Below are 13,736 nucleotides of genomic sequence, written 5' to 3'. Positions count from 1 at the left end.
TGTCATTCTGAGTAAGGTTAACCGGACCAAAAGGACATTCATGGTACTCATCGATAAGTGGATATTAGCCATAAAGTACCAAAACCCATGATATACACCACAGACTCAAAAGAGTTAAACAAGAAGGAAGGCCCAACCAGGCATGCTTGAATCACACTTAGAAGGGGGAACTTCTGTTGCTTACCCTCTCCAAAGGGAAGCAAAGAAGGGAAGGGAAAGGATCTCTGTGAGGGTGGGGCCAGGAGGGGGCAATATTTGGGATGTAAATAAATAAATACTCATAAGAGGTAGAAGGAGGGAGGGAGATGAGAGAGTGAAGGGTAGGGGACTGGGAAAACTGTGCAGGTAGAGACAGAAGAAAGACACAGAGGGCCAAGAGATTGTGAAGAAATCTGCAGCTGCTGGGTCTGGGGGGAAATCTTTAGGAAGTCCCAGAGATCTGAGATGGGAGAAGCTCCCAGGAGTCAATGCAGGTGACCTTAGCCTAGATGCCTAACAGTGGGGACATGGTACCTGAAGAGCCTACCTCCTGTAGCTAGGCAGGACTCCTAATGAAGGAATAAAGACAGCAAGTACCCACAAAACTTTTGAATCAAAATTTGACCTGTCTAAAGGGACAAATATAGAGCAGAGACCGAAGGAATGCCCAACCAATAACCTGCCCAACTTGAAACCTATCCCAATGGCAAGTACCAACTCCTGACATTGTTAGTGATACTCTGTTATACTTGCAGTCAAGAGCATAACCTAACTGTCCTCTAGGAGGATCTATCCAGCATCTGACTGAAACAGACACAGTTATCCACAGTCAAACATTTGATGGAGGTCAAGGATTCTTATAAAAGACTTGGGGGAAGGATCAAAGGCCATTAATGGGATGGGAACCCCACAGGAGACCAACAGTTAACTAACCTGGACCTCTGAACCACCAACGAAAGAACACACTTGGACTGGAATGAGGCCCCCAACACATCTGTAACAGACGTGCAGCTCAGTCTCCATGTGGGGCCACTAACAACTGGAACAGAGGCTGTAACATGACTGTCATATCTATTCCCCAACAGAGCTCCCTTTTCTAGCCTCAGTGGGAGAGGGTACACCTAATCTGGCAGAGACTTGATGTACCAGAGAAGGGGGTTATTAGGGGTAGACACTCTCTCAGAAGAGAAGAAAAGACGATGAAAGGTCTCTGTGACTGGGAGGAAAGCAGCATTTGGGAGGGATGCAAATAAATAAATAAATAAATAAATACATAAATAAATAAATAAAATTTAAAACAGAAATAGCTATAAGAATAAAATGAAATCCCATAATTATGAACATTTTAAATTATTAAAACATTTTTAAAGATGGAAGGATGCATTCTCATTTTTCTAGTGAAGATATTGTAAAATTAACTGAAAGATAAAGAAGAAACACACAAGAGAAAGCTTGTATTATTCGGAGAAAACATAGATTAATAGCAACTCATTTAATTATAGAAAGGCATTGACAAGAAAATGATCTGGGTATGGTAAGCAGGGAAGGTCTTTTGAGAAGAAAGACTAAAACTGGCTTCTATTTCTATAATAGATATGGAAACAAAAGGCGAGAGTAGATGAAAGGTCACCAGCCATTGTGCTATGACCAGTGTGGGAATAGAACTCTCCTGGTTTATAAAAAACAGCAATTATTAGGCTTGCCTGGAGAATGGTTGAAGAAAAGCTATAGGAAAGAGACATTGGGTGTCAGAAGGTGACACAGGATTAGAGAACTGTGAACATCTTGGTGTGTATCTCAGTCACTGCACTTGGAGCTGTAGTCACCGTTTTATATAGCTGAAAGCAGCACTGAAAATTTTTTTAAAATATCTAATTTTCTATCCAATTTTATTGTGAAGAGACTCAAAAGAAATTCCAATAAAGGCCTGTAGAGATCTATTAAATGATTCTAGCATAGACCTTTGATAATTTCATTAATAAAATTTTAGCTAAGTTTTCATCTTCATGAGCTGATAATTTTCCAAATGAGACCAGATATGGATCTCATTTTTTGTTTTAATTTATTTTAATTAATTAATTAATTAATTAATATCACAACTGAAGTTTGTAGTACCTCCTCTCCTTCCCTTCACCTTCCCATTCCTCTCTTCCATTCTCTTCCTTTTCTGTTCAGAACAGGAGAGTCCTCCAGCCTTGGAATAGCAAGTAGCATTAAGGATAGGCTCATCTTCTGTTGATGCTAGACAAGGTAGCCCAATAGAAGTGAAGGATCCAAAAGCATTCAGCAGAGTGAGAGAATGTCTCTGTTCCCACTTTAGGAATCCCATATGAAGTCCAAGCTATACTTGCATGCTCTCTAGGTTGGCTGTTCAGTTTCTGTGATCCCTTATAGAGCGAGATACTTGATTGTGCAGGTTTTCTTGTGGTGTCCTTGAGCTTTCTGGCTCCTACACTCCTTCCCTCCTATCTTTCACAGGATTCTTAAAGCTCCAACTGATGTTTGGTTGTGTGTCTCTGCGTCTGTTTCCGTCAATTGCTGGATGAAGTCTCTCTGACGATGGTTATGCTAGGCTCCTGTCTGCAAGATAACAGCTTGAAACTTGACAGATTTTAGTGTTGTAATAAAGAGGGGCAAATAAAGGGTTTGTTCATTGTTGCTGTTGACTTAGACTACCACTAGTTCTAGGGCAGATTTTGATCTCTATACAACTGATATTTTAAAATAATAAACTCATTGGAATTTTAAAAAAAAGAGGATATCATCAACAGTGTCAAAGGTGGGCTTCTTCTCATGGCATGGGTATCAAGCTCGACCAATCTTTGGCTGGTCATTTCCTCAATTTTTGCTCCATCTTTACCCCTGCACATCTTGTAGGTAGGGGACAAATTGAAGATTTTGTGGCTGAGTTGGTGTCTCAATCCGGCATTGGAAGTCTTGCCTAGTTACAGGAGATGAGTAGTTCAGGCTCTATAACCCTATTTCTAGGAGTCTTAGAAGTAATAAACATCATAGATTTCTAGGTATGTCCATTGCCCTAGAGTTTCAGCTCATCCCAGAGATCCAGCCCCTGCATTACAAGTTGTCACTCCTAGTACTCTTTCCTGTCCTCTCACTACATCATTCCTCCTGCTCCCATCCCCAGCCCTTCCCGGTCCTAGTCCACTCCCCATCCATCTCCTGATGTTTATGCTACTTTATCCTTTGACTGAGATTCATGTGTTCTTCTTGACTCTTCTTTGTTATTTAGCTTCTTTGGGTCTGTGTATTGTAACATGGTTGTCCTTTGCTTTACAGCTAATGTCCACTTATAAGTGAGTACATACCATACTTGTATTTCTGACTCTGGGTTACCTCACTCAGGATTATGTTTTCTTGTTTCATCTTTTCTCCTTCCAATTTCATGATGTATTGTTTTAAACAGTTAAGTAATAGTACACTGTGTAACTGTGCCACATTTTCTGTATTCATTCTTCTGTTGAGGGACATCTAGATTGATTTCAGTTTCTGGCTATTACAAATAAAGCCCTTATGAACATAGTTGAGCAACTGTCCTTGTGGTATGGTGCTGCATCCCTTTCGGTACCCAGGAGTGGTACACCTGGGACTTGAGGTAGATATAATCACAGCTCTCTGAGAAACTGCCAAATTGATTTCCAAAGTTTGCACTCCCATCACCAATGGAGAAGTGTTCTCATTGTTCCATATTCTTGTCAGCTTGAGCTCTCACTTGGTATCTCATTTAAAGTATGAAAAATTTTGTCTGTCACTCAAAGAAGTGAGACATTTCACTTAAAAATCCTCAACAATAAACACTGTAATAAATATTTTCCTCCAAGTTTTTAATTAGAAAAATCTATGTTCAAAAGCTGAGAAATGGCATTTAAATTTCATATAACCCCTATTTGATATAAGCTCTTCTGAACCTTCTGTTAGAGACAAATTGATATCTCCACAAAGAGCACACACTTGCCTTCAACATTCAGGGAACCAACAGAGAAAGATAGAGTAATTGAGGGCAACGAGGGCTCTACAGTGAGACACTACCTTAAACAAAACAAAATGTTATGTCTGAATTCATATTTGGAATGCCTTACAGGGAAATCTTTCTTATAGCTGAGCCACATTTTAAACTTCATGGTGAGTCTCTAAGTACAAGGATAGAAAAAAAAAAGTTGCTTTCAGAAAGCCTCTGGCATCCTGAAAGATATAAGTTCATTATAATGATAACAGTAATGTAGGACAGATCTCACGCCCGGGTCGTGCGGGGGGGGCAGCCTGGGTGTGGGCGTGGGCCGAAGCCCATGCGCCCTCACACAGATGTCAGGGTGGTCTCAGGATGGCGGGCGTGCAGAGCCGACCGTGGAGAAAAAGGCTTCTCATCCCCTGTCCCGTGAGCTGGCGTGTAGTAACAAGAGACACAGGACACAAGCTGCGCAGCTAACTAGAGTACAGAGAGCACGGGGCGGGCGGACGAACAACTTCTCTCCCTCCCCCTGCCCCTCATGGACAGGGGCGCGCACGAGCCTTGACTTACTTGAACGAAGAGTCCAGAATTTAAGAGACATGTGACGATTTAAAATATGTTGATTTGTTAACAGATGACTAGCTTGGGTAGTGAATGATGAAATGCTCTCCCGAAAAATGTTGGAAGGTGTCTTGCTTATATATTGGAAACAGAGGAGAAGGGCGGAGCCAGGGAAATCTTGAGGCAGAGATTTGTTCTCTCCGCCCCCTCTCTGGGCTCTGAGGAGTGTGGCCAAATTACAGTCCCACACAGTAAAGTTTATTTGTAAGCAATTCAGTCTAAAAATAGAAACAAAAAAAAATAAAATAAAAAAAAAACATGGTAAAATCCAGCTCACTGAACTGTGAAAGCATTTGTTCTTATGTAATGAACTAATCTTAATGAAAAGTGGTGTCTACGTCTATAACCACAAACATTATATTTTATGATTTTATAATGAACAGTTGTCTACATTTCACGTCCTGTTTTGCTGGCCTTCAGCTAGAAGGGCACCTAGTTGACCCACTGATACTTAAGCCCCACGTTTGCATGCTATAACACATGCCATCTAATTTTATTTTGCCTTACTCATCCCATGTTAATTTTCACGTCTTTGCTTACCAACTTTTTGTTACTGAAGACCTGGTTTGTTTATAATTTTCTTCTCACACTGAGCACCGGCATTTATATATCATAGCCTTTCATTCATTTTATGTTTTCATGTTTACTGAAAGTATGTGGTGCTGTAACTTGTGTTTTTAAAAAGTTTAAATTGCTCCTTTCAAGGGGAAGTTTGTATACATGATACTATGTCTAAACGTAGGATCCTCATACACCCTTCTTTTATTATTATCTAATGAAAATCGCACTGTAGTCTATAAAGCTCCCTACACCAGACCCCATCCTGCTGTTCTCTTCCTTTACTAGTTGCCTTCCTCTTCTACACTGCAAGCATATTATACTAATTTGCCCTTTGCAACCCTCCATCCTCCACCACTATTATGGTCCCCTTTTAAATTTCATGACTCACACCTCCATAAACACATATCTACATAAACCTATCGTTTAAAAAGTCTAGAAACTCTCAGGCTCCAGCTGGTTATGTAGCAGAGGACTGCCTTATCTGGCATCAATGGGAGGGGAGCCTCTTGATCCTGTGGAGGCTCCATGGCCCAGATTAGGGGAATGCTAGGGTGCTGAGGCAGGAGTGAGTGGGCAGGTGGGAAATCACCATTCATAGTGACAGGGGTTTGGGGAGAAAATGGCAGTTCATGGAGAGAAGACTGGGGAAGAGGATAACATTTTAAATGTAAATAAGTAAAATAAACAATAAAAAATCTAGAAACTGCATACAAATGAAAACGTAGTGTTTTTATTTCTGGGACTGGCATAAATCACATAAGGTGATTTTAGTTCCAGCTATTTTCCAAAAATATCATAATTACATTTTTTGCAGATATATTTCTCTGTTTTACATTTGTGTATTTATTTGTTTAGTGGTTTGTTTCTTTGTTTTCTGAAGGAAAGGATGTAGTGCATGCCACAATGCACATGCAGAGGTCAGAGGACAGCTTCCATGAGTCAGTTCTCCAATTCTACCATGTAGTCTGTGGTGGGTCTCGGGATTGAATTCACAGTGTCAGATACGATGGCAAGCACATTTGCCAGCTGAGCCATCTCACTAGCTCTTCTTTAAACACCGCAGTTAGTAAGGAATTCCTAAGTCTGTTTCTTAGCTACTTTGAAAACTGCAGTTAATAGAGTTGAAAGAATATCACTGTGGTAGGAGTTAGAAATCAGAGTAAACTGAGTCAGTTAATAGTTCCATTTTTTTTAATTTTCTGAAAAAAAATCTCCACACTGAAATCCATAGTTGATATACCATCTATGTGTCTGCTAGATGTTCCTGAAATGTTCATCAGATTTTGTTATCATTTGTCATTCTCATTTTGACTGATGTGAAGAAGACATTTTAAAGAATTTTTTGTGTGTATGAGCATTTTGACTGGATTCTATGTGCCTACTACATGTGTGCAGTGCCATTGGAGACCAGTAAAAGTTGTCAGATTCACTTGACTTGGAGTGACAATGACAAATGTTTTTGAACCACCATGTAGGTACTGGGTTTTGAACACTGGTATTCTTAGCAAAAGCAGCAAGTGTGCCTATTTACTTAGCCATCTCTTCCTTTTACGAAGTAGAATCATTAAACAGCTTTAAAGGATAAGGATGCAGAATACTGTCATGCATGTTTTGGCCATATGTATTTTTGGAGGGAGAACTATTTTATTAATTCATTGGGATATTTATTATTTGGAAGATTTGTTGTTACTTGTTGATTTGGTTTGTTTTCATTATTAACTTGTTTGTTTGTTCTTAAGAGACCCTCTTGTCCTGCTAGCCTGACCATTGCCCCCCATCCCCTTTTAGGCTGTAAGCTTGGGTACTGCCTCATATTAGATACCATTTTGTTGAAGGTACATCCCAGTTCTTCTCAGTTCCATGCTTCTAGAACAAGATTCAGATTCAAAATATATTTATAAATACCTTGCCATATAGCTAGGCTCTTCTCTGATTAGATATCATAACTAAAGATTCATTCATTTCAAACTACATTCTGCCACATGCCACATGGTCATTTATGCTCAGGTACCATGTTTTAGTTTAGTTACATTTTCCTGGTGAATGACTCTATCCCAGAATTCTTTATCTTTCTGGATGTACCACCTCTATTTCCTGCCTTAGCCATAGAGCATAGGCTTTTTAATTGGCAAGTGATGCATCCATACTATAGACAAAATATTCTCTCTACAGTTACTAGTTCTTTGTATAATGTATAGCTGGCAAAGATTTAATAGAATATAAAATTGTTTCTGATTCCTCTGAGCAGTAGATAAAGGATTAGTCTTGTAAAGTAGAAGATCCTAAGAATAACGGAAATGAGAAATGGGAACAGAGAATTAAATATGAAATCTGAATCAGATGACTCGGCTATGTTGGGATACCTACTTAATGTTTAAATTAAAAGAAAATAATCCATGGGTCTTAAATTTATAGACTATGTAGATGATCTTTCTTCTGATAACCATTTTTCTTTAAGGGATGGTTCAATATAGGAAAATCCATCAACATAAACTACTGTATAAACAAACTGAGAGAAAAAATACAACATGATCATTAGATGCTGAAAAAGCCTTCGACAAAATACAATAACCCTGCATATTAAAAGTATTGGAGATATCAGGAATTCAAGGCACATACCTAAACATAACATAAACAATATTCAGACAATAGCCATCATCAAATTAAATGAAGAGAATCTTGAAGCACTAACACTAAATCCAAGGATAAGACAAGGCTGCCTATTCTCTCCCTATCCAATAAAGTACTTGAAGTTCCAGCTAGAGCAATACGACAGCAAAAGGAGATCAAGGGTAAACAAATTGGAAAGGAAACTCTTACTATATTTTACATAAAATCTCTTCTACTGTTTTTCCATAACAAAACATACATTCCTAATTGGTTAACAGATTCCTTACAACAGAACTCTCCTATTTTTTAAGTGTGCAAACCCTTTACTTGGACACTTCAATGAAACACCATATTTCATCCATTGTAAGACACATCCATTATGTGTGTGTGTGTGTATATGTGTGTATATGTGTGTGTGTATGTGTGTGTGTGTACATCATTAAATAGAACATGAGAAATTTAAAAGCAAACAGTAATTTGGTTAGCATATCAAAGTTTTATGATCACTTCAGTAATTTTAAAAGCCTTCAAAATCATCTCTGAGAGGGTTGGTGGGTGGGTGGGTGGGTGGGGGAGCACCCTCATATAGGCAAAGGGGAGGAGATGGATGTGGGATGGGGGATTGGTGAAGGGGTAGCTGGGAAGTGGGATAGCATTTGAGATGTAAACGAATGAAATGCTAAATAAATAAATAAATAAATAACCATGTGAGAAGCCATTCTCTTAGTCCTAGAGGACTGAGAATCAATCTAACTGGCTCATCAGCTCTGGGGAAGTTTCTTTAAATTCCACTTGCATGAAAGCAGGAAACTTTGGCTCCCACATATTTATTTTAACCTGAACCTACAATTGAGGACAGGACCAGAAAATTAGTTGAAATATTCTTCCCTTCTCTTGCCAGCCAGTGTTTTCCTCTACTTTTAGATATAGAAGTAAGAGTTGGATATTAACTGCATTTTTTGTCTCCAGTGAACACAATTTCTGGCATAGAAAACAAGAGATGTCTATGCAGATTTTTCACAGACTAATATATGGTGAGACTTCTAAGCCACAATTTTGCCTTTTGAGACAGAATTTTTATATTGTGATAAAGTAGTTTAAATTCTGGATGTTGTGGTCACAGTACTGTGGTTAAAGCTCTCTCTGACTTTTGACTTCATAGCTTCATTTTTTTGAGATAATTGTATAAACTCTGGAGCTCAGATTTGTCACCTTCATTGTGGATGGTATGAAAAAAAATCTCTGGTTATAGAAGCAAACAAAATGGTGCATGTGGGGTCCAGAACACAGTACTTGAAAAGTAATGACTGCCCAGATTCCAAGATAATGATATTAGCAGTGTGAAAAGCTCGTAATTCTCCCTCTCTTCTTCTCTTCATTCCATTCCTCCCCTCATCTCTTCCTGCCTTCCTTCCTTATTTCTTCATTTCTCTCTTTCTTTCTCCCTTCTTTCCTCCCCCCAAGTCTCTATCTCCTGATTTATAAATAATTTAAATATATCCTCAGTCCTTCTTCACACTGACGCCAAGTCACTTAAAATTGCACATGCATCTTTATTTATTGTTTTTCTAATAGTACTTGATTTGTTTTTTCTAAATAATTTATATTTGTGTACTGATCTATAGACCATTCTGACTTTTTTATTGAACTAGTTTTTATATTGAATGTTATTAGAGGCATGGTAGACTAAAGTGCTGCTTTACTGTATATCAGCATTTCTCAATCTATAAGTTCTGACTCCTTTGTGGGGTCAAATGCTTTTATCACAAAATTGCCTAAGACCATCAGAAAACACAGATATTTACAGTATAATTCATAACTAATTAAATTACAGTTATGAAGTAGCAATGAAAATAGTTTTGTGGTTGAGGGTCACCACAACATGAGGAACTGTATTGAAGGGTTGTAGCATTAGGAAGGTTGAGACACACTGCTATAAATGATGGATAGCAAAAGTAAAGTCTGAGTTTTTTCCCACCACTACACATGTACACATAGCATAGAGGATACATAGTATCATTTTGAAATGGTGAGAGCAGAGAATTTCATAACTTGAGTAAAGTTGAGATATCGGGGAATTTATAGAATAGTACTAAGGGTTGTTGAGGAGGCTTGATAATCTGAAGAAAAACTACTTACCAGAGTATCAAAGAAAGAGTTTTGCTTAGCTACACCCAAAAGAAATCAATCTTTTGTGGTAGATAAAATCCTACATTAAAATGTGATAAAACACAAGATTAGTTTCAAAGAAGTATTTAATTTATTATTTTCATGTATAATGAAAATATTTATTATTTGAAATACCTGATAATTTATTGATTGATCTTAATATTGGTTTGTCTAAATTATTTTATCTTTTAAAAACAGGGTCTCGTAAGTGATAGCTTACTCTTGAACCCTTTATAAATCCAAGCATGACTTTGAGGCTCTGGGTCTTCCTTTCTCATCTCCAGAGTGCCTGGATTACAAGTTTGTGAGGTGTATGTGATGCTGTGGACCAGATACAGAGAATCACTGAAGGTAGGCAAGCACTCAATCGAAAGAGTTAGATCCCCACTCCCTAAAACCTACTACCAAGACACACTGTTCCTTGTACCTTAGACAAATTTTAATGTCACGTAAGCTTCACACTTCAAAAGGAAATTTTATTATTTACAGAATGACTGGAGCAACAGTTAGCCATTTCACTAAAATGAACCAGACGGAAATGGTGAACAGTATGCATAACAAGGCAAGAGGAGGTACACATGCCAAAGTTACTGCTTCAAGAGCTGGCTCAGTGACCACAGTCCTTGCTGTACAAGATCACTGAGCAAGGGTAGGTACAACCTTAACTTCTGTGGTATTTTAATAATAGTAACAAATTATTTATTTCTGATGTAAAAAGCTGTTCATGAAAATGAAGTATTAAATGTTTCTATTATGACGCACTGATATGAGGTAACTTGTTCAATGGCAAATGGATATCATATATGAAGACTTTTCTTACATTTTTTGTAGCCAAATTAATTGTCTTGTGTTTTTTACTTCCTATTTTATTTGTGTGATCTAAGATTAACAGATGTACTAGGAAAGAAGTTCCAGTATGTAAGTCATTTTGTTTCACTGACATGGTCATACTACAGTTAGATGAGAATAGTACATTTCTGTTTATCCTAGAATGATTACAATGCATTTTGGGGTTTCTATTCTGTTATTTCATTATCTACAGTATATGCGTAGATACTGAGTTTATATTATAGATAGTGGTGAGAAACAGATCTAAAACACATGGAAATGGTTAATGGTTGTTTTGAAATATTACACAACAGTGTTTTTTTATTTGTTTTGTGTGTTTTGATTTTTTGGTACTTCATAAACATGTAAAACTGTTTGTATACACTCTAAGTGGCAGTCATTAAGATCACCTTGTTTTTTTTTCTCTTACGACAAATACTTTACTGCTTTATAAACAAGTTTTTCAAAGTATATCTATGTACATGTACTATTTCCATGCCAAATTTATATTTTTTAAAAATATGCATTGTATATATAGAAGAGGATATAGACATTTTCCAAGCTATGCATTCTTGAGAAAAATGAGTTCAAAACCTAGGCTATTTATCTGAATAATTCGTAAAAGAATTTCAGTAAACAAGGAAAGTGGACTTTCAAAACAATGAATTGTAATTAGAATTGTGAATTGTAATTAGAATTGTAAAAACATGTCATCAAGAGCAGTGTTTTAACATTTTCAAATTTGAACCCGCTCCATAAGCTTAGACTTAACAGGTTAGCTGTTTACAAATACCACTCATATGCTAAATTCATACAGATTTCAAACCATTTAAGTCACAGAATTATACTTCCTAAAACAAGGTATCATGCTGTATTACATATGACTAAGAAGACTATATATTATAGCATAACTGTTCTTTCCATCATATGCTTAATTGCATGTAGCCAAGTTATATAGATATGCTTGGCCAATGTCTCCTAAGGCTTTATGTTTAATTTTACACATGTACAAAATGCATCTTGATCATTTCCACCTCTTCAGACTCCCACAGAGGCACCACCATGCTTCCAAATTCATAACCTTCTTTTATGATTTTAAATTAGTTATTTATTAAGTAATAGCTTTGTGTGAATTATTTGAGTCATCATGACAACAGACATTATTTTTATTGAGCTATGGTCACATTTTAAAATTGCCGAGTTAAAGTTGATATCAATACATTTTTATTCATCATGTATAAACTAAATAATTCCCAAATAGATTTCTGTGCTATGTTTATTTCTGTATTATGTTATGTGAATTAATCCAGTTTAGATTTTAATTCATTCCAGACATTGAAGAAAATTTGAAATATATCCAGAACTTCCATACGCATTCTAATTTACGTTCTGCCACTTCATCAATTGGTATATCAGAGTGTTTAGATGAGTACTGGCAGACATGATAAATCAATTGTGGTCTTTCTGTCCATAACTAGAATATAGTTTATGGATGCCTTTTAACACTTCATACCAGGAAGCCCCTGGAGAATGAGAAAAACTCACATTTAAAAGGTGAACTTTTTCTTCCTTTTCATCAAGTAAGTGAATTTCATCTTTTATAACACAAATGAAACTATTTTTAATATTTTTAATTTATCTCTTCAATTCTACCTGATTATCAACTGTTCCTGTCAATGATTTTTCTAATTTTTATTCTAAATATCAATGGAACTAAGTAATACAAGTTTGTATATCAGTACACATGCCTGTTGAAGGTATTCTGAAATTATTTGAAGCATTTTTTTCTAATAATTACAGATTTAAATGATGAGAGCTTTGGCAAGAGAGAAGTCTCAATGATAAAGCTACTTGCTGTCAAGACTGGCCACCTATGTTGAAATCTAAGAACTCACAGAGTAGAGTTAACAATTCTTGCTAATTGTTCTGTGATCTCTACACAAAAACTATAGCACCTGCACAAGCACAAAGACAGACGTCACAAAGAACAAAAGGAACACACATACATACATAAATGAATAAATGCATATATAAATAAAAAATTGTTAAACTTGTCTTGAGTATCATGCCAAACCAAACTACTGTAACTGAGTTCATTCTCCTGGGACTTTCAGAGAACCCAAAAGTTCAGAAAATAGTATTTGTTGTATTTTCTTTTGTCTACATGGTAACAATCGGAGGCAACGTTATAATTGCAGTGACCATCCTCTGTACCCCTGCACTGCTTGGATCACCCATGTACTTCTTCTTGGCCTTTCTGTCATTCCTGGATGCATGCATTACTTCAGTCATCACACCAAAGATGATTGTTGACTCTGTCAATGAGAGCAAAACCATTTCTTTTGAAGGCTGTATGACGCAGATCTTTGCTGAACATTTCTTTGCTGCAGTGGAAGTGATTGTCCTAATATCCATGGCCTATGACCGATATGTAGCTATTTGCAAGCCCTTACACTACTCTTCCATAATGAACTGGAGGCTCTGTGGCACTCTGGTGGGTATAGCATGGGCAGGAGGCTTCTTGCATTCTATCATACAGATTATCTTCACTTTGCAGCTGCCCTTCTGTGGGCCCAACGTCATTGATCACTTCATGTGTGACTTATTCCCATTACTGGAGTTGGCGTGCACTAACACTTATGTTTATGGCCTCTTAGTGTTTGCCAACAGTGGATCTATCTGCATCATAATCTTTTCTATGTTACTAATCTCCTATGGTGTCATCCTGTTCTCTCTAAGAAATCACAGTTCTGAAGGGCGATGGAAAGCTCTCTCCACTTGTGGATCCCACATTGCAGTTGTGGTTTCGTTCTTTGTCCCATGCATATTTATATATGCACGATCTACATCGGCATCATCTTTTGAGAAAAAGGTGGCTGTGTTCGATGGCATCATGACTCCATTGCTCAATCCTATAATTTACACGTTCAGAAATAAAGAAATTAAAAATGCCATTAGGAAAATGTGGAACAGATTTAAGATGGTCTCTGACAAATTTTAA

General features: G+C 37.1%; 1 protein-coding gene across 1 annotated transcript; it reads left to right on the top strand.

Moving 5' to 3' along the window:
- The first annotated feature begins 12,800 nt into the window (after window positions 1-12,800).
- Window positions 12,801-13,736, top strand: LOC114637382 (olfactory receptor 4C15-like). The gene has a single exon (XM_028785609.1). The coding sequence runs from the start codon at window positions 12,801-12,803 to the stop codon at window positions 13,734-13,736; it is 936 nt and encodes a 311-aa protein (XP_028641442.1).

Source organism: Grammomys surdaster, unplaced genomic scaffold (genome assembly GCF_004785775.1).
Source record: "Grammomys surdaster isolate TR1022 unplaced genomic scaffold, NIH_TR_1.0 125284, whole genome shotgun sequence".
In the NCBI taxonomy this organism is placed as follows: domain Eukaryota; kingdom Metazoa; phylum Chordata; class Mammalia; order Rodentia; family Muridae; genus Grammomys; species Grammomys surdaster.
This window is presented reverse-complemented; position numbering and strand designations above follow the sequence as displayed.